Below are 27,347 nucleotides of genomic sequence, written 5' to 3' on the forward strand. Positions count from 1 at the left end.
AGTGCCGTCGTACGTGTTGTACGTCACTGGGTTCTTGGCGATCGGAATTTCCGACAACATTTGTGTGACCGTGTGTATGCAAGACACGTTTGAGCCAACATCCGTGGGGAAAAAATCCACGGTTTTGTTGTCAGAATGTTCGATCGTGTGTACGCGGCATAAGGGTTCATATTTATTGGCTGATCTAGTCAAACACAGTGGGGTTGATTTACTAAAACCAGAGAATGCCAAATCTGGTGCAGCTCTTCATAGAAAGCAATCAGCTTCCATTTTTTTTTTTGTCAAGGTTTAATTGAACACGCTCAAGTTAGAAGGTGATTGGATACCATGCACAGCTGCACCAGATTTTTCACTCTGCAGTTTTAGTAAATGTGTATTTGAATGCAAGCAGCTGCAGGTCAACTGCAGCCATGAACTGCCGTGTGAATTGCTCAGTTACTGCCCTTTCACACTGAGGCAGGAGGTGCAGTGGCGGTATAGCGGCGCTAAAAAGTAGTGGCGCTATACCGTCAAAATTGCCGCGGGATGCGGACACTAGCGGTGCGGTATTAACCCCCGCTAGCGGCCGGAGAAGGGTTAATACCGCCCGCAATGCGCCTCTGCAGAGGTGCATTACGGGCGGTATTACCACGGTTTCCCATTGTTTTAAAGATGCTCCTTGCAGGAGATTTTCTTCTCTCACGTCGGCGCATCGCCCCAGTATGAAAGCCCTCGAGCTTTCACATTGAGAATGCTGGGCAGGAGTTTTTCAGGCGGTATTTAGGTGCTATTTTTAGCGCTATACCGCCTGAAAAACTCCTCAGTGTGAAAGGGGGCCTTAGAGTAAATAAGATTTGAATGGTCTGCCTCTGACAGTGGTTCCAAACGCATTCCAAATGCAAGAAACCAATGCCATGACGACATGAGCCACTGGGAGATCCCTTATAGAAATTGAGAACAGAGGAATAACCTCACAGTATGTATGTACAAATACTTTGGAAGCAAAAGCAGCTCACATGTATGTATTTTAACAGTATATTTAAGTGGAATTCCGAAGCAAACATTTAAATAGACAAAATATATATTTACTGTTTTACCTACAAAAGGATTTCTAATTCTGTTCAGCCTTCAGACAAAATAGCTGACAACCTCCAAAGTGTCCGCTTCAGAGATCTTTATCGATCACATGGGCGCGATGAAGCAAGGCAGCCACTCTTATTTTATTATTTTTTTCAGTAATTTTTTGATTAATCTACCACACTTTGTAGCCAGGTTCAGTTCACTTTGGTGTTTTCAAGTCCTGGGCTAAGCTCCCTGCTCCTTCTACTCTCTCCTTGGGTAGAGCTTATAAAGGTGATTGTCTATCGAGCAAGATGGAGGTACCGCTGGAAGCTCTATTGCTCAGCCAGGTGCGTCACCTTCTCGGCTTTGCAGTGGGACAGAGGTGCTTGAATCTTAGGACTGGCTGAATAAACTTTAATACCTTTTGGGTAGGTAAGACTCTACACGTGTTTTTAAATATGTATTGAACAGCTTGCCTGGACATCCGTTTTAAACTGAGCCTGTGATTTGCCGAAGGTGCCCTCTCCAGTAACATATACTCACATTTATTCTCTTCACAACTGCTTTCTTCAGCTGTTGGGAGTGAGCTTTGTGTAAGCCTTTAGTTTCTTACACAAGGCTAGTCGCTTAGGACTCTTCCATAGTACTGTATTTACCCACCTTCCCTCCTGTATATAGAGACCTTCCTCCATCGACACTGACTGCAGATATATATCATCTGTCCTGTATACAACTATACACACCCACCTTCCTTCCTGTATTAATCCATCATCACTGACTGCAGATATACATAATCTGTTCTGTATACAGCTATATACACCCACCTTTTTTCCTGTATATACGAATACCATCCACCCTTGTATATACACATACTGTACACCCTCCGTACTGTACAGGCTGCATATCATGGGCACAAAAGAAAGCTCTGTTTGTGGGAAAAAAGCACACAAATTTTATTTGGGTACAGCGTCGCACGACCGCGCAATTGTCAGTTAAAATAACGCAGTGCCGTATTGCAAAAAATGGCATGGTCATGAAGGGGGAAAACCTTCCGGGGCTGGAGAGGTTTAAGATGCTAGTGGCAAGGGCACCCATCTTCCTTGGAGGAAGAAGCCTTACAAAGTTGACTGCTAAGTCTTATCCCTCTCTGGCCCAGATTCAGGTAGAATCGCGCAATATTTGCGTGGGCAAAGAGCAAAATTTTTTCTCTGCGCCCACGCAAATATTGCGCTTTGCCCGCGATTCACGGAGCAATTGCTCCGTAAATTGCGCGGGCGATATGTTAATCAGCCGTTCGTAAGGCTGCCTAATGTAAATGATCCCGCCGGGGGCGGGAATCATTTAAATTAGGCGCGCTCCCGCGCCGAGCGAACAGCGCATGCTCCGTCGGGAAACTTTCCCGACGTGCATTGCGGCAAATGACGTCGCAAGGACGTCATTTGCTTCTAAGTGAACGTGAATGGCGTCCAGCGCCATTCACGGTTCACTTACGTAAACAACGTAAAATTTGAACGTCGCGAGCGGGAAGCGCAGCTATACTTTAGCATTGGTTGCGCCTGCTATTAGCAGGAGCAGCCTTATGCTAAAGTCGCCGTACGGAAACTCCGTACCTTGCGTGCGCAGGGCCCGCGCAACTTTTGTGAATCGGTGGTAGTATGCAATTTGCATACTATACGCCGATCACAAAGGCCGCGCCCCCTAGCGGCCAACGCAAGAATGCAGCCTGGGATGTGAAGGCATAAGGAGGCTTATGTCTGTCACATCCTAGGCTGCAGTCGGTGTAACAAGGTTCCTGAATCAGGAGCACTCGTTACACCGGAGCAAGTAAGCCCTTGCGCCGCGCAACCTATGGTTGCGCGGGCGCAAGTGCTTCTTGAATCTGGGCCTCTGACTGTGAAGTTTTGAAAGATACATAGTATGACCCGTACAAATATTCAAATGTAGTCAACACTGTAAAAAGATACAGAGATCAGTTGTGAGTCATAGAAAACAATAATGGTTATGATGATAAAGATCAACAAGTATGACATAATATAAGCTAGGTTTACAGTACAATACACCTATTATATAAGTACAATGATAGGTAGGGAAGGTGAGGTGGAGAGAAGGGGAAAGAGGGCAAACTTGTAATAAACATAAACCTCAGGGGTCAAGTCCTGGGGGGGAAAAGTGTGGGAACTCCCACCCAAGATCCACTCCCCCACCTAAAAAAAAAAATGATACGCTCATGTGCATAATTACTTTTTTTTTTCTCGATCCACTGTACCTTAGTAATTCTTTGTTACTGGCCGCTTCCTGTATATGGATTCATCTGGTAGTGTGCGGGTATTCTGTCACATCCTCAATGCCGCAATGTCTTCTGGGAGCTTTTGTCATTGTTCCCAGGAGACATTGCGGCATCGAGGAAGTGACGGAATACCCGCACACTACCCGGAGAATCCATATACAGGAATCGGCCAGTAACATAAAGGATTACTAAGGTACGCCTGCCCCCGACAGTGACTCGAGCTGGACATCGCCGCTTAGTGAAGGATTGGCTCGGGCAGGTCGGCTGCTCTAGTCCTGCAAAGGGAACTGCGTTCCCGCTGTGAAAAAGGTGCAGGGACTACGTTCCCACGCGTTCCCGCAGGACTTGAGCCCTGGTAAACCTAAAGACACACTCGGAGAAGGTATGAGAGTTGGCCCTTGCACAGAGTATAGTCAAGAGACGTATTAGTTGGGACCTCCCAGAACAGGGGACTGAAAGAAGAAAAAGAATGGGAGAGAGAGATGGAACAGAATGGAAAAAAAGAGGGAAACAGAATAAGGATGTTGGGGACACTCCAGATAGAAACCCGGGGTATTCAATACCTAAAGCAGTGCGTAGCTTTCAGGGGGGAATGAAGGGATGAATGTATTGTATCCATGGGGCCCAGGTTTTTAGGTATATCTTGTGTGTCTAGGAGAATGTTAGTCAGCTTTTCATTATTAAAAAAAATTGATTATGAAAACTTTTGTTTCTAAGCTTTCGCAATAGTTTGTTTTGCCGCTAGTGGAACGTAGGTGGCCAATTTTAATCTTGAAAGGTCCAGATTTTTCAAATGCAAAAGGACACACCAAGGATCTCTGGGAAAGGGACAGGTTAAAGTTTCCAACTGTTTTAGGACCTTTGTCTATAATCTAGAAAGCATAGAGCATGACCACCGTGTGTAAAGTGCATCCCCTGGGAGGGAACAGCCTCGAACGCAGGTGTTGGAAGAAGTGGGGCAAAGGTGTGCTAAACGGGTTGGGACCATATACCATCTGGAGACGGATGTAAAGGCTGATTCAAACATAAGCATATTCATAGAACAGGAGGCTATTGTAGTCCAGTTTGTATCCAAACTTCTCTATCTCTAGTGCCTTTACATTTGTGTGAACACAGACATCGCATGCGATTCTAACTTGCACTGCGGGGCCGATCCCATGCATTGTCTGTGCAATGAGAGTTCAGCCATACATTTCTTTGGCTAATCTTGCATTGAATTTACAAAAAAAAGGTGGAGGGACTTTTTCCCCCTGCACTGAAATCGGATTCTATGGGATTCCTGTGCAAGTTGACAGTTTGCACTGTGATCTGTGAACCTGGGATCTAGGGGTGTCATTAACAATGTATTGACACCTTCAGCGGTTTGTAGAGGGCAAAGATGCAATGCAGGAACCAGCGCTGTAATCGTATAGCTTCCCACATTGCACAAGTGTGAACCTAGGCTTAAAGTCCTGTTAGAAACATATTTTTCATTTGTCCATTCCCTTGATTTCAGTCTTTAGAGCCTCCAAGCTTGGCTCCCAATGCGTCTGCAAAGTTTTCCCATCGGAAAAAAGTTGGATGTTTTTTCTGACGGAATTCCTCTCAAGCCTGCCTTGCATACACACGGTCACACAAAAGTTTGGTGAACTTTTGACTGCCAAGAACGCGGTGATGTAAAAGACTACGACGAGCCAAGAAAATTAAGTTCAATGTTTCTGAGCATGCGTCGAAATTGTTTGCGACCATGCGTAGGAATTTTTCGCATTGGGATTTGTACACACGATAGGAAATTTTGATCAGTTTTTTTTCCTGATGGGAAAAAAGATCCTGCTCTCTATCCTTTTCCAGCAGTTTTTCTGTTGAAAAACGTCTGATACACACAGTCAGGATTCCCGACCAAAAACTCTCATCAGACCTTTTCCAACAGGAAAACCGATCGTGTGTACGAGGCATTATATTCCAAGTCTGCCAAATCCTCAGATAAGCCTTCCTCTGCATGAATGTGAGCCTTCACTTTTCAAACTGGGGTGACATCTGTCAACCTTTGCTGACTCTTGTACAGTCTGCATTCTGGATGCTAAGGTGTAGGAGGTGGTGTTTCTGGGGTACAAACTTGACCCCTTCTTATTTTACCACTTCCAACCTTTTTGTGTTTATGCACAGACTATCAGACCTTTTAGGTCTCAGTCTGTAGCATACCGGTTCCAGGGGTTTTACTCACAACAAGTTTACTGTTCCAAACTGAAAAGGAAAATTTTCTCCATTCTGGATCTCAAGCTCTCATTTGTTTACAGTCAATTTCCAGATGGGTTCTGTTATAGAATTCAGTAGGGTCTGTCCTAGGGAGATTGTCTGGCTTCTGTGGTCAAAGTTACTTACTTGTACTTGTGCCCATTTTTCCAGCCCATCAGTGGGTTCTAAGCTCACTATCTGTGTGTGACCCTGTTTTGAGCCCTCTCCCCTGCACCACATGTATTCACCAATGCTCCAGTGTTAACCCTATTGTGTTTTTCTGGCATCCCCATGTGGGATACTTGGGTGACTTTCTTTTAAAGGGAAGAGTCCGAGAGGGCTCTGTCGTGCAATATATGCTAAACCCACAGGAAAATCAGTATTTTATATGCAGTAAAGCATCCTTGTTATACTCACTGTGGAACGTAAGGGGTCAATCATGCACATGTGTTAAAAGGCTGTTTTATTCTGTCTTCTCTGATCCTCTCCTTCTTCCACATTCCCCAATCTATCTCCTTCTAGTACAGAGCCTTGGGGGCACTCTGCATATGCTCTGTTTGGTGTGTATTGCTAGAGAGTTTTTTGTTTTTTTTTGGGTTTTTTTTATTGGGTGGTTGCATGTGATCGGCACAGGGCCAATCACCACTGCCTCGTAAGACAGTCAGGGGAGAATGAAAACTCTTCCTACAAGCTTTAATCAGTTCTTGGCTGGACACTGATGGAAGTCTCAAGACTGCTATATACTGCTGATAAGAAAAGTTATTTAGCAGTTTAGATTTACTAAAATTACATTTCCATGTTCTGTGGCAGACCAGATATAGTGAATGCAGGGTCCTGAGTTTAGTAACGCTTTAACTTTAATTGTTTAGATGTACCTTGTTCAGAGGGATCCTGAACCTTCAGAAATCATCACTTGAACTGAGTCATAGGTTGAAATGTCTGGGTCTGGTCCTGTATACATCTCAAGCCAGATTCTTTCTTCCCCAGAAGAAACTTCAGATTCTCTGGTCTCCGGTTCTTACTCTTCAGTCTACACTCCTTTGTTTCTGCGTAAGCATTTTAGGGGTGATGATCACCTTCAATGCAGTCCACTTTGCCCAACATCTGCATCTCAACATTCTGTCTTCATGGGATAATTTTTTCCTTCTCTGGACAGCCCAATTTGGTTGGCATCAAAGACCAGGCTATCCCTGGTTTGGTGGCTCAGGAATGCAGCTCTGTAGTCAGAAGGCTTTTCTTCCCCTCTTTTGGAAGGTCATCTTGTCGGGCTGGTGAAAGGTTCTGGGCACCTTGTGTCCCAATAAACATCCTGGAGTTTTGTGAAGTTTGACTGTGCATTCAACATTGAAACACCTTGCTGGAGGGTTATCCGATCTGGATTCAATTAAACAACACCACAGCAGGGGGCAAACCGTAACTGTCGGAACCAGAATTCTTGCTGCAGCAAAAGAGTAAGAGCAAATTCTGTCCTAAGAAGAAGTTCCAGTCTGGTAAGCTGAATACATTCCAGGTGTAAGCAATGGGCAGGATTTCCTTATCCGGCAGCACCTTGACCCAAAAGAGTGTCCTAGGACCTGTGTTGCAGGTAGGGGATACTGGATGTAGACTTCCTGGCCTCTAGGTTCAGTACCAAACAGGACAGGTTTATATTCAGGTATAGGGATACCCTGGAAGAAGCCTTGGTTACTCTGTGGATGACTTTTCTTGGAGTCCATCATGGGGCACTTATTCCATCCTTCTGTGTTTATGATCATGCTCTCTATACTGCTTTACTATAAAACTGAAGCATACTGAAATGAGTTATCCTGGCCTGGGTTAGCCTATATTATTTTTGTTTACAAGTGTTAAATACTCATGTGGTTGGCAACCTGAAGGTAAAGGACTTCCTGCGCCCCTTAGTGGACTGCAAGTAAAATAGTTTTTAATGAGTACAAAAATTATATTTTTTGTTCCATTTTTCCTTACCAGAAAGTGCATTTACCCAAGACATAGAAGCGAAGCAACCCAACAATTATGAGGAAGCAAACAGCAATTCCCAGCATTCCAGTGGTGAGTAGGTGCATGGAGCAATTCCCAGCTCCACTGGTAATTTTATACTTGATAAAAAAGAAGTAAAGGAAGTAAAATTGAGTTTTGCAGTGCATTCAGAAAGTTTTCACAGCACTTCACTTTTTCCACATTTTGTTATGTTTTCCTCAAAATTCTGCAAACATTACCCCATAATGACAACATGAAAGAAGTTTGTTTGAAATGTTCGGAAATGTATTAAAAATAAAAGCAAAAAAAATCACACGTACATAAGTATTCACAGCCTTTGGCTGGGTTCACACTTGTCCTACAAACGGTCCTACATTGGGAGCCTCATGTAGCATGATGTGTGAAAATCAATGTTTCCCTATGAGAGCCGTCTTAACTGGTCCTACACAAGTCGGTCCGACTTTGAAAATGCAGGGAGCATTTTCAAAGTACTACTTTTGGTCCTACATTGATCCTACTTCAGCCCAATGTATATCATTGAAGTCGGACCAAAGTAGTATCCTGTTCATGAAAGTAGGATAGATGTAGGACCAATGTAGGATAAATGTAGGACCAATGTAGGATAAATGTAGGACCAATGTAGGATAAATGTAGGACCAATGTAGCAGAGCAAAGTAGGATGAAAGTAGTGTAGTAGTGTGAACCCAGCCTTTGCCATGACACTCAAAATTGAGCTCAGGTGCATCCCGTTTCCATCTTTGAGATGTTTCTACAACTTGATTGGAGTCCACCTGTGGTAAATGATTTGATTGGACATGCCTTTGAAAGGCACACACCTGTCTACATAAGGTCCCACAGTTAATAGTGCAAAACAGAGCACATGCCATGAAGTCCAAAAAACTTTCTGTAGACCACTGAGACAGTATTCTATTGTTGCACAGATCTGGGGAAGGGTACAGAAAAATGTCTGCCGTATTGAAGGTCCCAATGAGTACAGTGGTCTCCATCTAAATGGAAGAATTTTGGAACCACCAGGACTATTCCTAGAGTGGGTTGCCCGGCCAAACTGAGTAATTGGGGGAGAAGGGCGGTGGGAGGTGACCAAGAACCCTAATGGTAACTCTAAGGCAGCGTACACACTGTCGAACATGTCTGCTGAAACTGGTCCGCGGACCAGTTTCCGCGGACATGTCCGACCGTGTGTACGGCCTAGCGGACAGGTTTCCTGGTCTAGTGGACCGTTTTCCAGCGGACAAAAGTTTCCGCTGGTTAGTACGTCTAACCAGCGGACCGAAATCCCGCGCATGCGTTGAATTGATTCGGCGCATGCGTGGAAGCATTGAACTTCCTGGTTTGCGCACATCGCCGCGCCACCGTCACCGCGTTCTCTGTCCGCGGGGATTTTGGTCTGATGGTGTGTACACACATCAAACCAAACTATCCCAGGAGACATGTCCGATGAAAACAGTCATCGGACATGTCTCCTCGTGTGTACAGGGCCTGACAGAGCTCCAGCATTTCTCTGTGGAGAGAGAAGAACCTTCCAAAATAGAAAATATCTCTGCAGCACTCCACCAATCAGGCCTGTATGGTAGAATGGCCAGACAGAAGCCACGCCTTAGTAAAAGGCATATGGCAGCCCACCTGGAGTTTGCCAAAAGGCACCTGAAGGACTTTTGGACCATAAGAAACAAAATTCTCTGGTCTGATGAAACAAAGATTAAACTCTTTGGCCTGAATGGTGAGCGTCATATCTGGGGGAAACCAGGCACCGCCCATCACCTGGCCAATACCATCCCTACAGTGAAGCATGGTTGTGGCATCATCATGCCGTGGGGAAGATATTCCGCAGCAGGAACTGGGGGACTAGTTAAGATCAAGGGAAAGATGAATGCAACAATGTACATTGACATCCTTGATAAAAACCTGCTCCAGGGGGCTCTGGACCTCAGACTGGGGCAAAGGTTTATCTTCCAACAGGACAACGACCCTAAGCACACAGACAACAAAGGAGTGGCTAAGGGACAACTATGTGAATGTCCTTGAGTAACCCAGGCAGAGCTCAGACTTGAAATTACTGTATTTATTGGCGTATAACACTCACTTTTTTACCCTGAAAATAGAGGGTAAACAATGCCTGCGTGTTATACGCAGGGGGCTGTGTAAAGTTTTTTCCTGAAACTTCCCTCTTAACCACTATAATACCGGGCTTTTATACCCACCTCAATAACGGGCCTATTCTGACACTTCTCTCCTACATGTACAAATCATCATTCTTTTCCTAGAAAATTATGTAGAACCCCCAAACATTATATATGCTTTTTTAGCAGACACCCTAGGGAATAAAACAACGGTCATTGCAACGTTTTATCTTGCACGGTATTTGCGCAATTATTTTCCAAACGCCTTTTTTTTTTGGAATTTTTTTTTTCATGAATTTAAAAAATAACAAAACCGTAAAGTTAGCCCAATTTTTTTGTAAAATATGAAAGATTATGTTACACCGAGGAAATAGATACCTAACTTGTCACACTTTAAAATTGTGCACACTCATGGAATGGCGCCAAACTTTGGTACTTTAAAATCTCCATAGGCAATTTTTTTACAGGTTACCAGTTTCGATTTACAGAGATGATCTAGTGCTAGAATTGTTGCTGGCACTCTAACGCACGCGGTGATACCTCACATATGTGGTTTAAACGGCGTTTACATATGTCGGCGGGACTTAGGCCGCGTACAAACCGATAAAAACGGACTGAAGTTCAGTTTCATCGGTCCAAACCGACCGTGTGTACGGCCCATCTGTCTTTTGTCCTTTGGACAAAAATTAGAGAACTTGCTTTAAAATCGAACCGATGGACCGCTGACCGATAGGTCCAAACCGATGGTTAGTACACAAAAGCATCGGTTCAATACCCGCGCATGCTCAGAATCAAGTCGACACATGCTTAGAACTTCGTTTTTTTCAGCACGTCGTGTGTTTTATGTCACCGCTTTCTGACCCGATCGGTTTTTGGAACGTTGGTGTGTACGCACATCAGACCATCAGTCTGCTTCAGCGGTGAACCGATGAAAACGGTCCGTCGGACCATTCTCATCGGATGGATCGACCGTGTGTACGCGGCCTCACTCGTGCGTTCGCTTCTGCGAATCTATTTCTACCTACTTCTACCTATTTTTTTTTACACTTTTTCTTTAAATTCTTTTTGTTTTTTTCACTTTTATTCCTATTACAAGGAATTTAAACATCCCTTGTAATAGGAATGTGTGTGACAGGTCCTCTTTATGGAGAGATGCGGGGTCAATAAGACCCCGCATCTCTCCCCCAGGCTGGAAAGCATGAGATCGGTGAAAAAAATTTCACCGATCTCATGATTAGTGGTGCTTACTAGCCGCAATCGCAGCTTTGTTTACTTATGGGTACCCGGGCGTGACGTCCTCACATCGCGCCCGGGCCTCCGACAGTCATCTGGTCACCAGTCATCTCTATGCTTCCTGCCTGCGCTGGACGATTCTTTCTCCGGGCCCCCGATGGCACGGGAGAGTCTGGAGAAGCACCGGATGGCGGCGGGAGGGGCAATGTCCCCTCCCGCCGCCTATAAGAACGATCAAGCGGCAGAACCGCCGCTATGATCGTTCTTATGTTGCACAGAATCGCCGGCACTAACGAATGATATCTGAATGATTTGAAAAGAAGAGAGGTAACAATATCCTCACATGTAGTGTGCATGTGGATATTATAAAGTAAAAAGAGGGTGCCACGTCCTAGTGTAAATGATAAAGGAGAGAACTAGGGGCTAGTTTTTGGACTTTTTAGGCACGATTTGGTTGGTCAGAATATATATACAAGAAAAGAATTTTTTCTAAAAAGTAGATTTGTTTATTTAGATATAAAATATCATAATGTGTAGAAAAGTACAGAAGAAAGAGTATTGCTGTTTCCAGCACAGCAAACCAACTAACAGGCTAATCTAGGCAAGCCTATCCATGAACATTGACAGGAATATAAACATAAATTATAGCAAAATATCAACAATAAAATTGAACACTTCCAAAAGTATTTGGAATAAGGTGCATGAATGTAATTAGTGGTCCTGTCACGTTGTGGAAATGCAGGCAGAGAAAGGTCTGCGGTGGTTTGGCTTGCTGCGTAGGTGGACTCGACCGGTTTCGCGCTTCAGCAGCGCTTCCTCACGGAGTCAGCAAAGTAGTTTTAAAGATAGTGTTGGTTGGTAGGGGGATCAATATATAAATTTTCTGTCAATAAAATAAGATAAGAAATAGACTGTGTCCGGGCTGCTGGACGTTGTAAAAAGTGTAGGAAAATGACCCACATAAACTAGATAATAACAGTCTTCAATGAAGGAGGACAGGGCTTGAGGAGAAGGGAGAAGGCAGAGAGCGACCACTACCCTCTAACAATCCTCAATACATGTAACATTTCCTGGTAGTAGAAATGAGAAACCAGAGCTAGTAGTTCATGTGCGATGGCACTCTCCTCCATGAGTCTCACGAGAGACTGCAGCTCTCTCGTGAGACTCATGGAGGAGAGTGCCATCGCACATACTGAACCAGACTTATCATTGCCTTAATCCTTGGCTACCAGCCGGCATCTAGCTCTGGTTTCTCATTTCTACTACCAGGAAATGTTACATGTATTGAGGATTGTTAGAGGGTAGTGGTCGCTCTCTGCCTTCTCCCTTCTCCTCAAGCCCTGTCCTCCTTCATTGAAGACTGTTATTATCTAGTTTATGTGGGTCATTTTCCTACACTTTTTACAACGTCCAGCAGCCCGGACACAGTCTATTTCTTATCTTATTTTATTGACAGAAAATTTATATATTGATCCCCCTACCAACCAACACTATCTTTAAAACTACTTTGCTGACTCCGTGAGGAAGCGCTGCTGAAGCGCGAAACCGGTCGAGTCCACCTACGCAGCAAGCCAAACCACCGCAGACCTTTCTCTGCCTGCATTTCCACAACGTGACAGGACCACTAATTACATTCATGCACCTTATTCCAAATACTTTTGGAAGTGTTCAATTTTATTGTTGATATTTTGCTATAATTTATGTTTATATTCCTGTCAATGTTCATGGATAGGCTTGCCTAGATTAGCCTGTTAGTTGGTTTGCTGTGCTGGAAACAGCAATACTCTTTCTTCTGTACTTTTCTACACATTATGATATCTGAATGATGCCTATAGCTGCAGGCATCATTCAGATATCCCCCCACAAAGCCCAGGACGTCCTATGTCGTCCACCCAGGATGGGAGATCCCATATGTGGACGTCAAATGACTATGGGCGGGTATTGAAGTGGTTAAAGTTAGGGTGCGTGTTATACGCCGATAAATACAGTAATTGAACATCTCTGGAGAGGTCTTCTCCAGTGAACGTCTTTGAATCTCCTGACTTCTCCACTGAAATTCATTTGACCAAGGAACATGACCCCGCTCACTGCCATCATACCATCATATAAGGCCCTGCTTGCCACCACTGCACTACATTGCAGGGCATTGATCTCCGCCATTGCACTGATGCTCAGGATTCTGCTTGCTACCATGGCACTGACATGTATGGACCCCACTCTCTGTCACCATACCAACACACAGGACCCAGGTTGCCGCCAATGTACTTCTATATGCACCGCTACTGCAATACCATGCATTTCTGCCTTCACTGATACCATAATGATGTGCACTTCCACATTCACCCTGTTCAAGGAATGAGCACAATTTTTCTATTCCAAAATGGCACCCATACCTAGTGCATGCATAGTAGCAAACTCATGATATAATCTCCTTGCCGATACAGTACATGTGTCAGATGTTCCTGCCATTATGGATATCACCATTTTACTGGAGTTCACTACAATTCACAAGAGGTAGATCGCAATTTTTTCTCCAGAGGTTCAGATTCCCTTAGATATGACAAGCTGAGGATTTGCCACAAACCGGATGTGAACTGTGTATGCCAAGGGCACGAAGTTAACACTAATTTATAGGAAAGATTGTACAATTCCTGCATTTGCATGAGGTTTTTTTGTGTAGACATACATGTAGTGCTCAGTCGAATTTTTTGTAACTTTGTGTTTGCAGCTGGCTCAAGTCGAACACGTGCAGGGATGTCCGATATGGCCGGAGGAGCAGGAAGCGGAGGAGGAGCCAGTTGGAAGAAGGGTAAGTTACTCCTGAATAAGGATGAGCTCCAGCGTGTTCGCATGGTACACGTGCAGAGCCCGCCAGGAAGTCTGCACGGCGCTGCGCTAATCACAGCCAAGGAGACATTGTCCCGATGCTTGGCTGCAGAGATCGGGAAATGTCTCCCTGGCTGTGATTAGCGCAGCGCCGTGCAGACTTCCTGGCGGGCTCTGCACGTGTACCATGCGAACACGCTGGAGCTCATCCTTACTCCTGAATGTGTATACATGTAAATTGAAGGATCATACTAAATTACACCACTGGGTGATGCTGCTGAGCACAAAATTACGGCTAGTTTTTAACCTTTTAACATTAGCTTAAACCTGTGTTTCTCTTCTTTTTTTCAGTCAAGGCTCCCTTTAAAATTCTGCATAACAAAACGAATAGTTTTACATAACGCAGCAACATCCACACATGTAGGACACCCAACATTAGAGGTGATGTTATTCTTCCAAAGCAAACACACTGTCAGGGATCAGCATCTAAGCTGACCAGACACATAGCTACACAAGGGAACTGAGACCAAACAAAGTATATATATATATATTAAAGTGAAATTTATTTATAGTGAAAAACGGCAAACAATGAACACAGTAAACATGAACTACCCAAAACAGAATCAAAAACCCCACTAACAAGAGCTGTTAAACCTGAAAAACTAAATACATATATATACAAACCAAGTTAGGAACAAGGGTTGCAAGAATGGGGGGCTCACGGCTGGGGACAGAACAAAGGGAGGCAAGAGCAAGTCACAGGGGTGCAGACTGGGCAGGATAAGCAGCAAGGCAGGGACCAAAATCGTGACGCACCGGGGGAAGGGAGGAGAAGCCTTAAGTAACCCCCAGGCAGCTGAACACTAATTAGCCTGATTACAATAGCCTGCTGGGTCCTGGGAGACACCTGCTGGTGGACACTGGAACTGCACATAGTTCAGAGCAGGATAGTGCCACTGGCAGGTGAACTTAATCCTAACACACACCTTTGCACACTGGTACTGACTAGTATGCCAATGGGGGGAGATTTACCAAAACTAGTGAACACAGAATCTTGTGCAGCTGTGTATAGTAACCAATCTGCTTCTAGGTATTTTTGTCAAAGATTATTTGAAAAAGCTGAAGTTAGAAGCTGACTGGTTACTATGCACAGCTGCACCCGTTTTAGTAAACCTCTCTGTTTCTCTTCCTCACACAGCTAATGTGATCTCAATAGTGATGGAGAGCGACACACAAGGGTTATGTGCAGGTGGCAGACGTCCCATTTATTGGTTGGTAGGATACTGGAGGTGCACAATGAAAACATGTGGCTTTGCGTAAATAAAAGGAAGGCTCGATCCACCCACTGGCTTGTATACAATCTTTTGACTATTTGTAGGCATTTTGCCAAGGCACCCCTGAAGAAACTTGCAGGACACCCTGATTGAAAAAGAGTGGCTTAAAAGATTCCTGCCAAAGTAGTACCTCTCCCTTCCACTCCCTGTTTCCTCCCCCTCCCCCTTCTCTCTTTCTCCCACCCCCACTCTCTCTCTCTCTCTTTCTCTCTCTCTCTCTCTCTCTCTCTCTCTCTCTCTCTCTCTCTCTCTCTCTCTCTCTCTCTCTTGCCCCCTTCTTCCCCCCTCTTTCACCCCTTCTCTCTCCCCCCTTTTCTCTCTCCCCCCCTTTTCTCTCTCTCTCTCCCCCTTTTCTCTCTCTCTCCCCCTTTTCTCTCTCTCTCCCCCTTTTCTCTCTCTCTCCCCCTTTTCTCTCTCTCTCCCCCCTCTCTTTCTCTCTCTCTCTCTCTCTCTCTCTCTCTCTCTCTCTCCCTCCTCTCTTTCTCTCTCTTTCTCCCCCCCCCCCTCTCTCTCTCTCTCTCTCTCCTTTCGCTCTCTCTCTCTTCCCTTTTTCTCCCCCACTTTTTTCTCTTCACCCTCTCACTTTTATTGTATCTCTTGCTTTTCCCCTCTTCCTATCTCTCTTTATTACTCCCCTGTTCTTCTTTTTCTCGTCCCCATCCTTTTTTTCTCCCGTGTTTCTCTCCAGCCTGTCCCTATCTATAACTTCTCTCCCTCTCTTTGTTTCTATCCTCCTCTCTCTCTCTCTCTCTCTCTCTCTCTCTCTCTCTCTCTCTAGCACGTCCCTTTCTTGCCAAAGTAATACCTCTCCCTCCCCCTCCTTTTGTTTCTCCCCCTTCTCTCCCAATTTCCCTTTGGAATTAATAAAGTATTCTGTATTTCTTTTCACATACATAGAGGGTTTAACTGTAAACTTCAAAGACAGGGTACTTCAAAATCTTAGAAGCCATTGCAGTCATGCAGGTGCTATGAAATTCTTTTGTGTTCACCACACTGCTCTGTGGGTTATGTTGGCAGTTTTATATAATAATGATAACACGGTAATGCTAGATTGAGAGCCCTGTCAATGTTTGTCATTTCAGAATCTCCTAGCCCCATGATTTCAAGCCCATTTCCGGTCATGCAAGGTTTGTTTGATTTTTTTAATGCCCACATCTTTGCATAAATTATGTGTTTGTATTACATGTGGCACACTTTTGTAAAATGCATCTCAAATCTTGCTGATTGACACAGTTGCCTTAGCCATGTGCAGCCCAATCTATTTCAGTTGTTTTTTGCAACAGTACAGCCTGGAGGAGGTGCCCCATGTCACACGGGCGCCTCCATTTGGCGGACTCCACTTGCTCAGCGGGTATTCGCTCCGCTGATCCCTGTTAGGCAGGCGGATGACAAGTCTGTCTCTGCTCACTGTGCAGAGCCGAGACGGACACAGTCCCACTCTCTTTTATGGGGAAATTGGGTGAAATCGGACCGCCTGTCTGTTTTTTCATCCGGTCCGCCAGACGGATGGACAATAGGACCACCATCCGTCTGGATTTGGTGGACAGGATCAGATCGGATAGTGGCTGAGGTAAGTGGACATGTCACCGCTGACATCTGCCGCTCCATAGGGGAGAGTGCAAGGTCCAATCAGGTCCTCCTTAATCACTTGACCACTGGGCACTTAAACCCCCTTCCTAACCAGATCAATTTTCAGCTTTCGGTGCTCTCACAATTTGAATGACAATTACTCAGTCATACAACATTGTGCCCATCTGAAATTTTTGTCCTTTTTTTGCTATGAGCGGCAATTTACCACGATCCGTGATGCGCCGGGTCTTCTAGAGGGCACGCGAGAGGAGGACGACGTCCTCCCAGAATAACTCCACCGTGCTGTAGACGTCTTTTGTCTATTGCGAGGTAGGAGAGAGAGTAAAAAACCGACAGGCGAAACTGATCGGACAGCCTATGTGAAAGTGGCATAAGGAGTAGTAGTAAGGAGAAACATCTTTCGACAGGTTTTAATTATTATAAGCTCCAGTTTTCCCTCTGCAATAATTATTGGGAGCCTTTGTCAACACCAGTACTCAACTATGTAATGTTGAGTGAAACCCTTCTATAACCCCTCTCCATCTGCATTCTCTATTGTAATGTTTCTGAGCATGATGCCCCATGATGGGGTCATGGGGCATGACTGTGCTGTTTAGGACTACCTGAGGAGGCAATAACAAATGTTTTATATAGTCAAAGTGCTTTTTATCGCTTATTTATAACTTGCTAGTTATCACTTTGCAACCTGCATGATGCATTTGTTTTTCAAAGGATGGGAAAAACATAAGGCATATCACACTGTAGTCCATAGGTAATCTGCAGGAAAAAAAAACATTGGGTCCTGGCGCTACAGCCAACAGGCAGAAGTCATATCACACATTTCTGGTGGCTTTTCTCAGACTATTGCTAACCTTATGCCACATACACACGACCGTTTTTCGGATTCTAAAAAATAATGTTTTTAATGGTCTAGAAAAAACGTTTTTTTCCAACACGATCATTAAAATGGCCTTGCCTACACACGATCATGAAAAAAAATGCTCTAGCAAAGCGCGGTGACGTATAACACGTACAATGGCACTATAAAGGGGAAGTTCCATTCGGATGGCGCCACCCTTGGGGCTGCTTTTGCTGATTGCGTGTTAGTAAAAGACGATTCGCTGTTACAGCGTGATGAATGTGATATCTCCATTACGAACGCTAGTTTTACCAGAACGAGCGCTCCCGTCTCATAACTTGCTTCTGAGCATGCACGTTTTTTTTCACGTTGTTAAAGCTTACACATGACCATTTTTGACAACCTTAAAATCTACAACGTTAAAAACTTCGTGAAAAATAGAGCATGTTCGAAATTTTTAATGCTCATTTTTTAGATCATAAAAAAATGCTCTTTTTATGGTCGTTTTTAATGACATTAAAAAAAAAAAAAACATTTAGAACCCGAAAAACAGTCGTGTGTACGCAGCATTAGAATTGACCTGTGTTAAGAGGGGTGAAATGGTTAGGTACTACCAATGTGTAACGCTAAAGGGCAGAAAGCATACTGTTGTATATATTTACAAGCTGTACATAGATACAAGGTTTCAAAACATTAACACAAACAGATAATATTCACGTTGTGGTTAATGTGTAACTAAAGCCAATCATTTTGTTTAGGATAGAACAGGGAACAGTTAGAACTTCTTGTTGAGACTTGTTTTGCACACCTACGGTATGTTCTATTCAACAGCTTTCTTTTTTTTTTCGCTTTTTTTAAAAACATTTTTTAAATAAAACACAATCATTATGGTTGCTTAACTCCTTTACACAACCTCCAAGTGTTCCTTTAAACCGGCTTTGGGGCATGAATGCAGATTGACTTCCGGATCACGTGACCAATGTGATTGGCTTTCACAGGACCAATCGCAATATTCCCTATGCACATATTCATGTAAATGGCTGTAATAATGCTGGGTGCTGTAATGACCACCGTCTGGAAACCACAGACAATCTGAATGAAGATATTTCATCAGCACACCAAGGATTCCTCAGAAGGGTCCAAAGCTTTATTTACATGGTTACACGGTACACAGCTGGCAATGCTTCGGAGCCACGCATGGTCCCTTCGTCAGTCAAGTGACTCTCACAGGAGTCACGTGATTAAGAGTCCATTTCTCTGACTCCCGATCAGAAGCCTTTACCGAGGACCAAGATAGCTCAGTAATTGTGTTGACAGCAAGCAATGAGTGCGCTCTCGACACACAACCTCAGACTGCCATGGACACATGGATGGAAGTTAAAGTCCATACTTCCTGCTGTCGCATATGTGCATTACACAATTGGGAAGAAGTTAAACTCAAACAAGTAAATCAGATAAATCTTATACCTAGGGTGCAGAAGAACTTCAGGGATTATGGAACCCACCTACCCTTTCTTGGTGATCACCTAGTACACAGCGACTCCGCTTTACTTGTATTTTAGCTATTTTTTGCCTGTTACATATACCATTTGTACTTGAAAAGTTTTCAGTAAGTTATGCTCAATGACTGTGCGAAATTTGTGTCTTAAAGGGGTTGTAAATCCTTGTGCTTTTTCACCCTAATGCATCCTATGCATTAAGGTGAAAAAACACCTGGCAGCCCCCTAGCCCCCCCATTTTACTTACCTGAGCCCCGTATTTCCCTTGGCGGGGACAGGCTGTCCCTCTCTCCACAGGGTCCTGACTCTTGATTGGATAGATTGATAGCAGCGAAGCCATTGGCTCCCGCTGCTGTCAATCAAATCCAATGACGTGGGTGCCAGTGGAGGGGGGGGGACGAGTCCGGCATTCTTGTCTATGGATGCAAATGCTGGACTCGGGAGTGCACCCGCAAGGTAACCCCCCTGGGAGAGCACTTCTCCTAGGGGGGTTTTCTGATGTGGGGAGGAGCCACAAGAGCCGCAGAGGGACCACAGAAGAGGATTTTCAAGGCCACTGTGTGCAAAACGAGCTTCACAGTGGAGATAAGTATGATATATTTGTTATTTAATAAAAAACAAGCCTTTACAGTCATTAATGGCAATATTGTCCCAATGTTGAGCTGAGTTTACTGGTACAATGCGGTTCTCGTATTGTACCAAAAAGATTGCTAAGCTTTTCCATGTAAATATTCTGTATGAATTTTGCATCTTCCTACAAAAAAAACTGTCTGCAGTCCAACCTCTGTGGTTTTAGTGTACTTATCTACCTTCGGTATACAACGGTTAGAACCTCTCTTAGGTTTTTCGTTTCCGTCTATCTCCCAGCTGGGTGACTTACTTTATCTTTTTGTCCCAGTGACCATTGTCACTGGAATTGAAAGTGAAGAACAATTTTTAATGGTCACTTTCTCTGGAATAGAGAAGAAATATTCCAACTGGGACACTAGTGGTGACCATTTTGTAAGAGAGGAAATCCCCTCAATGTAAAGAAAATCCTCTCACTTGTTTCGCCTCTCTGGAGACGAGAAGTAAAAAAAAAACAATGGTAATGAGTTTTAACCTTTTTTTAATCTATCCAAAACAAAAAGGTTTTGGCTTTAGTTAAATTGTGACTATATGTGTTAAGGAAAATAAAAAATTAAATTTTCTCTCTGATTTAAAGATTATTGTGACATTTTGTGGAAACCAAAAGGACACTTTTCTTAACGTCTTATTGGGTTACATTCACAAAAATTTATTTAGTTTCCTAAAAAAACAAAAGGATAATTCTTGTCTTTTTTTATATACTATTTAACCTCTTTCAGGCAAGGGATGGAAGAAAAAAATAAAAAGAAAAGAGGAAAACAACAAACTGGTTAAAGAGGAGAAGAGTGGAAAAACAGAAGGTAAGCATGAGATGTGTTATCTATGGTGTTTCCAAGACCATGGAAATATCGTCAATATACCTGTTCCAGTACTGTATATTACTCTGATATCCACAGCGGATAACTTTGGCAAGGTCAAACACTGATATGGTGTGTACATTATCTTTCTACGTCATTATGTGAGTTTGCATAACAGCTGCTTATGCTGTTTCTTATAGGTATGTATAGGATGTTAAAGTGATTTGGAAAGGTTTTTTATTTTTAAATAAACATCTCTATTCCTACCTGCTCTGTCCAAAGGAATTGCAGAAAGCACCCCTGAACCTCTTCTTCTCAGGTCACCCAACGGAAGCCGCTTCCCATGGGGGCATTCATGCATGCTTGCTTCCGAGCCCCTCTGCTGCATCCATTGACACAGACAGTGGGACCTGGCCCTGCTCCCTGGCTTTGACAGCACTGGGAGCCAATGGCTCCCAGTGCCCCAGAAAAGTCGGTGATCCCCAGAAGTGAGGGGAGAGAAGAGTTGCAGACAGGCACAGAGCTGGATTGAATGAAGGCTCAAATAAGTATAAGGAGGGGGGGGGGGGTGTTGGGGGACAAATTTGATGCCTAAACATTTTTTACTTTAATGCATGGAGTGCACTAAAGTAAAAAATGTTTAGGCTTTAGAACCACTTTAATACCTAGGCTGCTTTAATTATGGCGGTGTGGTGAGGATCATGTTATGTAGGGGTTGCCAGTAATTTGATGTAGTCTCCATGTGTGTTTTTCTTTCACCCATTGGCTGTGCAAGGGAAAATGGCAGGACAGTAGGTCATAGCTGTGCAGTAAATTCGACCAGGTCAGTTATACCACCTAACAATAAATTGATATAAATGTGTTCAAGCACAGAGTTTCAAATTATTTACAAAAAAATTGTAAAGGTAAACGATACAGTGTGGAAAGTAAGTATACAGCAGACTTTATGGTTTAATAACTAAATTTGGGTTTTAGGTTAGTTAAGCTTAGAGGTTCTATGCTTTTGGTTAATATATAATATAATATATCCTTATTTTCCAAAAATAACCCATACACATCCACTAGTTAATGGTCCTGTAATCTTCTTTTTTTTTTTATATTTTTTTTTTTCTGTGTTTATCTGTCTCTTTGTAAAGTCCTCTGTGAGCTTCAAACATCTCCTTTTCCCCCATAGACAATGTTTGTTTGGAATGAGCAATGCATGTTAGTTGTAGCTATGTACTTTGGCCATACATGCTACAGATCCCATAGTCCATAGTACTAGTACATCTCAGGAGTGAGCAAGAGATAGGGCCGGATTCACATACATTGGCGCATATTTATGCCGGCGTAGCGTATCGAATATACGCTACGCCGACGCAGCGCACAGAGGCAAGCACAGTATTCACAAAGCACTCGCCCCCAGTCGCTCTCAAATCTACGCTGGGTTTCCTCCACGTAAGCGGAAGTGGGCGTGAGCCATGCTAATGAGGCGTGACCCCATGTAAATGAAGGACTGTGCGTCATAAAGTTACGAATAACGTATGGCGCATGCGCCGTCCCGTGGACGCATCCCAGTGCGCATGCTCAGAATCACGTTGAAACAACTGCCTAAGATACGTCGAATCACTGCCTACGACGTGAACGTAACCTACACCTAGCCCTATTCATGTAAACAACGTAAAATACGACGGCTTTGTTCCCTGGTCCATACCTTTGCATGACTTGTGCCTCCTATATGGGGAATAACTTTACGCCGGACGTACGCCTTACGCAAACCGCGTATATTATGCGCCGGGCGCAACTACGTTCGTGAATCGGCGTATCTCCCTCATTTGCATAGAAAATCAATGGGAGCGCCCCTTGCGGCCAGCGTAAATATGCGCCCACGATACGCCGGCGTAGGAAAGTTACGTCGGTCGGATGCAGCCTATTTTCAGGCGTATCTCAGATTGTGGGCACAGCGCACAGATACGACGGCGCATATTTACACTTACGCGGCGTATCTCGAGATACGTCTGCGTACGTTTTTTGTGAATCCGGGCCATAATATCTAAGTTCCTTCATACAATGGGACCATTGAACACCTTCTAACAGGAAGCCGGATTACAACAAAAAGAAGGAATTTTAAGGGGACTAAGGGGTTGATTTACTAAAGGCAAACCCACTCTGCACTACAAATGCACTTAGAAGTTTTATTTGTTCATTCAATCAGTATCCGGTAGTTTTTTATTTGTGGGAAAAGGAATGCCGCTCTAGGAAGGGTGTCTGTAAATGTAACTCTCCTCAGAATAGGAACAGCAGGTGCAGGCTAAGCATAGACAATTGGGTGAGGAGAAAATTCTGGACAGCCGCACTCAAAATCAATGCCTTTATTAAAAAGAGGTAATAATCCAAAAAATGCAAGCCACAGCAAACAACGGAGTACAGGAGCTGACGCGTTTCACCCTTTCAAAAGTGCTTTTTCGTAGCTGAGCTAGTTTTTTATTTGTGCTAATAAATTTTGAAAGACGTTTTGGACTAATGGGAGCAGAGGGGCAACTACTTCTGTAGCCAGGAGATCTGAAAGATCCAACTTAATTCCTTCTAACCTCAGATAGAAACGGACCACCTGTCAATTTCCTTCCGACTTTCATCCGATCCACTGACGTCTGCCATTCCATAGAGAGCTATAGATGCTCTGATCAAGTCCACCTGAAAAACCGAGGGGCAGACCTGATCGTACAGACCGTGTGAAACCAGCCTAACAGGAGCAGGAGCCTGACTTTGCACCCATGATCCACCGATCACAGGTACAATGCTCTGCAAGCTCATGTGAAATTAATAACAAATACACATTTTTCTGCATTTATTTTTTTTGTAGAAAGGTGAACTTAGCCTTTAATCACTTCAATACAGGGCACTTTAACCCCCTTCCTGCCAAGGTCATTTTTCAGCTTTCAGCATTTTGAATAACAATTGCACGGTCATGCAACACTGTACCCAAATACATTTTTAATCATGACAACGGTTGAATTCAACCTAATGTTTTTTAAAGGTACAATCAAATTTGAGACTATACTGTAATAGGACCGTGTGGACTTTTTGAATGCTTTTTGTGATGTCAACATTTTTTAACCACTTCAGCCCCAAGCTTATTTTTCAAACTTGTTGTTTACAATTTTTTTTTTTGCTAGAAATCTACTTAGAACTCCCAAACATTATTTATTTATTTTTATATATATATATATATATATATATATATATATATATATATATATATATATATATATATAGTGAGGAAAATAAGTATTTGAACACCCTGCTATTTTGCAAGTTCTCCCACTTGGAAATCATGGAGGGGTCTGAAATTGTCATCGTAGGTGCATGTCCACTGTGAGAGACATAATCAAAACATTTTTTTTTCCAGAAATCACAATTTGTGATTTTTTAACTATTTATTTGTATGATACAGCTGCAAATAAGTATTTGAACACCTGTCTATCAGCTAGAATTCTGACCCTCAAAGACATGTTAGTCTGCCTTTAAAATGTCCACCTCCACTCCATTTATTATCCTAAATTAGATGCACCTGTTTGAGGTCATTAGCTGCATAAAGACACCTGTCCACCCCATACAATCAGTAAGAATCCAACTACTAACATGGCCAAGACCAAAGAGCTGTCCAAAGACACTAGAGACAAAATTGTACACCTCCACAAGGCTGGAAAGGACTACGGGGAAATTGCCAAGCAGCTTGGTGAAAAAAGGTCCACTGTTGGAGCAATCATTAGAAAATGGAAGAAGCTAAACATGACTGTCAATCTCCCTCGGACTGGGGCTCCATGCAAAATCTCACCTCGTGGGGTCTCAATGATCCTAAGAAAGGTGAGAAATCAGCTCAGGACTACACGGGAGGAGCTGGTCAATGACCTGAAAAGAGCTGGGACCACCGTTTCCAAGGTTACTGTTGGTAATACACTAAGACGTCATGGTTTGAAATCATGCATGGCACGGAAGGTTCCCCTGCTTAAACCAGCACATGTCAAGGCCCGTCTTAAGTTTGCCAATGACCATTTGGATGATCCAGAGGAGTCATGGGAGAAAGTCATGTGGTCAGATGAGACCAAAATAGAACTTTTTGGTCATAATTCCACTAACCGTGTTTGGAGGAAGAAGAATGATGAGTACCATCCCAAGAACACCATCCCTACTGTGAAGCATGGGGGTGGTAGCATCATGCTTTGGGGGTGTTTTTCTGCACATGGGACAGGGCGACTGCACTGTATTAAGGAGAGGATGACCGGGGCCATGTATTGCGAGATTTTGGGCAACAACCTCCTTCCCTCAGTTAGAGCTTTGAAGATGGGTCGAGGCTGGGTCTTCCAACATGACAATGACCCGAAGCACACAGCCAGGATAACCAAGGAGTGGCTCTGTAAGAAGCATATCAAGGTTCTGGCGTGGCCTAGCCAGTCTCCAGACCTAAACCCAATAGAGAAGCTTTGGAGGGAGCTCAAACTCCGTGTTTCTCAGCGACAGCCCAGAAACCTGACTGATCTAGAGAAGATCTGTGTGGAGGAGTGGGCCAAAATCCCTCCTCCAGTGTGTGCAAAGCTGGTGAAAAACTACAAGAAACGTTTGACCTCTGTAATTGCAAACAAAGGCTACTGTACCAAATATTAACATTGATTTTCTCAGGTGTTCAAATACTTATTTGCAGCTGTATCATACAAATAAATAGTTAAAAAAAATCATACATTGTGATTTCTGGATTTTTTTTTTTGATTATGTCTCTCACAGTGGACATGCACCTACGATAACAATTTCAGACCCCTCCATGATTTCCAAGTGGGAGAACTTGCAAAATAGCAGGGTGTTCAAATACTTAATTTCATCACTGTATGTATATATATATATATATATATATTTTTTTTTTTTCTAACACCTTAGAGAATAAAATGGCAGTTGTTACAATACTTTTTGTCACACCGTATTTGCGCAGCAGTCTTACAAGTGCACTTTGTTTTGAAAATTTTTTATTTTTTGAATAAAAAAATAAGAGTATAGTATATAATAACAGTAAAGTTAGCCCAATTATTTTTTAGATTGTGAAAGATGATGTTGTGCCGAGTGAATTGATATCCAAGATGTCACACTTAAAAGTTGCGCCTGCTCGTGGAATGGCGGCAAACTGTTACCCTTAAAAATCTCCATATGCAATGTTTAAAAAATGTATGTTAAGTTACAAAGGAGGTCTAGGGCTAGACTTATTGCTCTCACTCTACTGAACGCAGCGATTCCTCACATGTGTGGTTTGAACACCGTTTTCATATGCGGCTGCTTCTCACGTATGCGTTTGCTTCTGCGGGACGGGGCGTGTTTTAAAATTATAATTTTTTTTCTAATTTATTTTACATTTATTTTTTTACACTGTTCTTTAAAAAAAAAAAACACTTTTATTCCTATTACAAGGAATGTAAACATCCCTTGTAATAGGAAAAAAAAGCATGACAGGACCTCTTAAATATGAGATCTGGGGTCAAAACGACCTCAGATCTTATATTTAAACTAAAATGCAATCAAAAAAATGTAGTTTGGGGAAAAAAAAGTCTCCCTAAGAGCTATAGGCGGAAGTGACGTTTTGACATCGCTTTCGTCCTGCAATGGTATGGAGCCGGTTGGGGGCCATCTATTTTTTGCACTATAAACAAAAAAAGTGACAAGAGTGACAATTTTGAAAAAAACATAATATTTAGTATTTTTTTGCTGTAAATAAATAGCCCCATTTTTGTTTTTTAAAAAAGCACATTTTTTTCCTCAGTTTAGGCTGATATGTATTCTTCTACATATTTTTGGTAAGAAAAATCGCAAAAAGCGTATATTGATTGGTTTGGTTTGCGCAAAAGTTATAGCATCTACAAACTAGGGAATAGATTTATGGTATTTTTTTATTTTTTTTACTAGTAGTGGCAGCGATCTGTGATTTTTAGCGAGACTGCAACATTACGGTGGACACATCGGACACTTTTGACACATTTTTGGGACCATTGCCATTTATACAGCGATTAGTGCTATAAAAATGCACTGATTACTGTGTAAATGTCACTGGCAGGGAAGGGGTTAACACTAGGGGGGCGATCAAGGTATTACCTGTGTTCCCTAATGTGTGTTCTAACTAAAGGGGGATGGGACTCGCTATAGTAGATGACAGATCGTGGTTCCCAGCTTGTAGGAACTCACAATCTGCATCTCCTCTCCTCTCAGAACAGGGATGTGTGTGTTTACACACACACACACGTCCCTGTTCTTCCTCCCATGCCCGCGATCGCTTGTGGCCAGCGGTCATGAGCATCGGCACCACCGCTGTGCGCTATCCTGTTTAAAGGGACCGACGTACAGCTACGCCGGTCCGCGGGAACGAGCCGACCTGCCGCGGTATAATAATGGCAGTAGGTTGGCAAGTGGTTAATAACAATTTATTGTAAATGGTAGGAATTGCACTCGCATATTAGTAGATTAAAAATCGCTTAAGTTATGGTCTCATAGCATGTCAACCTCCAACAAGATGGCCACCGCGTCCCAGCCTACACAAGCTCTACGTCTTGACACAAACTCCTCCCTACGCTTTCATCATGAACTGATGTCGATAGGGGCGTGGCCAGACATGCATATAGGAGCATTATATAGGCGGGACAGCTAAATAGCGGCAGAAATGATTTGTGTTCCAGCCGGCAGGAAATTGTCCACAATGATAACATCGGGTGTTCCACCAGGCAGATGTACGCTGGAATGCATTCCAACCAGCAGGAAAATAGCCTGGTAAACAAAACCCGACCGGTCATTAACTGGATGGATAACATCTTTAGGCATTAATCACACTGCCATAAGAAAACAATAAAATGTATGTTCTAAAACAGAACAATAGACCACTCATAGCCACATAAAAAAAAATATATGGTAGGTACATAATTCAAAACTAATA

At 43.3% G+C, this 27,347-nt stretch overlaps 1 protein-coding gene across 5 annotated transcripts in view; it reads left to right on the forward strand.

Moving 5' to 3' along the window:
* The window catches only part of ZNF618 (zinc finger protein 618), a 204,872-nt gene that overhangs the window by 155,517 nt on the left and 22,008 nt on the right, over positions 1-27,347 (forward strand). For all 5 annotated transcript variants that reach the window (XM_040324381.1, XM_040324376.1, XM_040324377.1 and 2 more), the window contains 4 exons: positions 7,511-7,591; positions 13,622-13,702; positions 16,136-16,180; positions 20,327-20,407. In XM_040324381.1, coding sequence (XP_040180315.1) covers positions 7,511-7,591; positions 13,622-13,702; positions 16,136-16,180; positions 20,327-20,407 — 288 coding nt within the window. The remainder of the gene's footprint in view (positions 1-7,510; positions 7,592-13,621; positions 13,703-16,135; positions 16,181-20,326; positions 20,408-27,347) is intronic.

Source organism: Rana temporaria, chromosome 9 (genome assembly GCF_905171775.1).
Source record: "Rana temporaria chromosome 9, aRanTem1.1, whole genome shotgun sequence".
Classification (NCBI taxonomy): domain Eukaryota; kingdom Metazoa; phylum Chordata; class Amphibia; order Anura; family Ranidae; genus Rana; species Rana temporaria.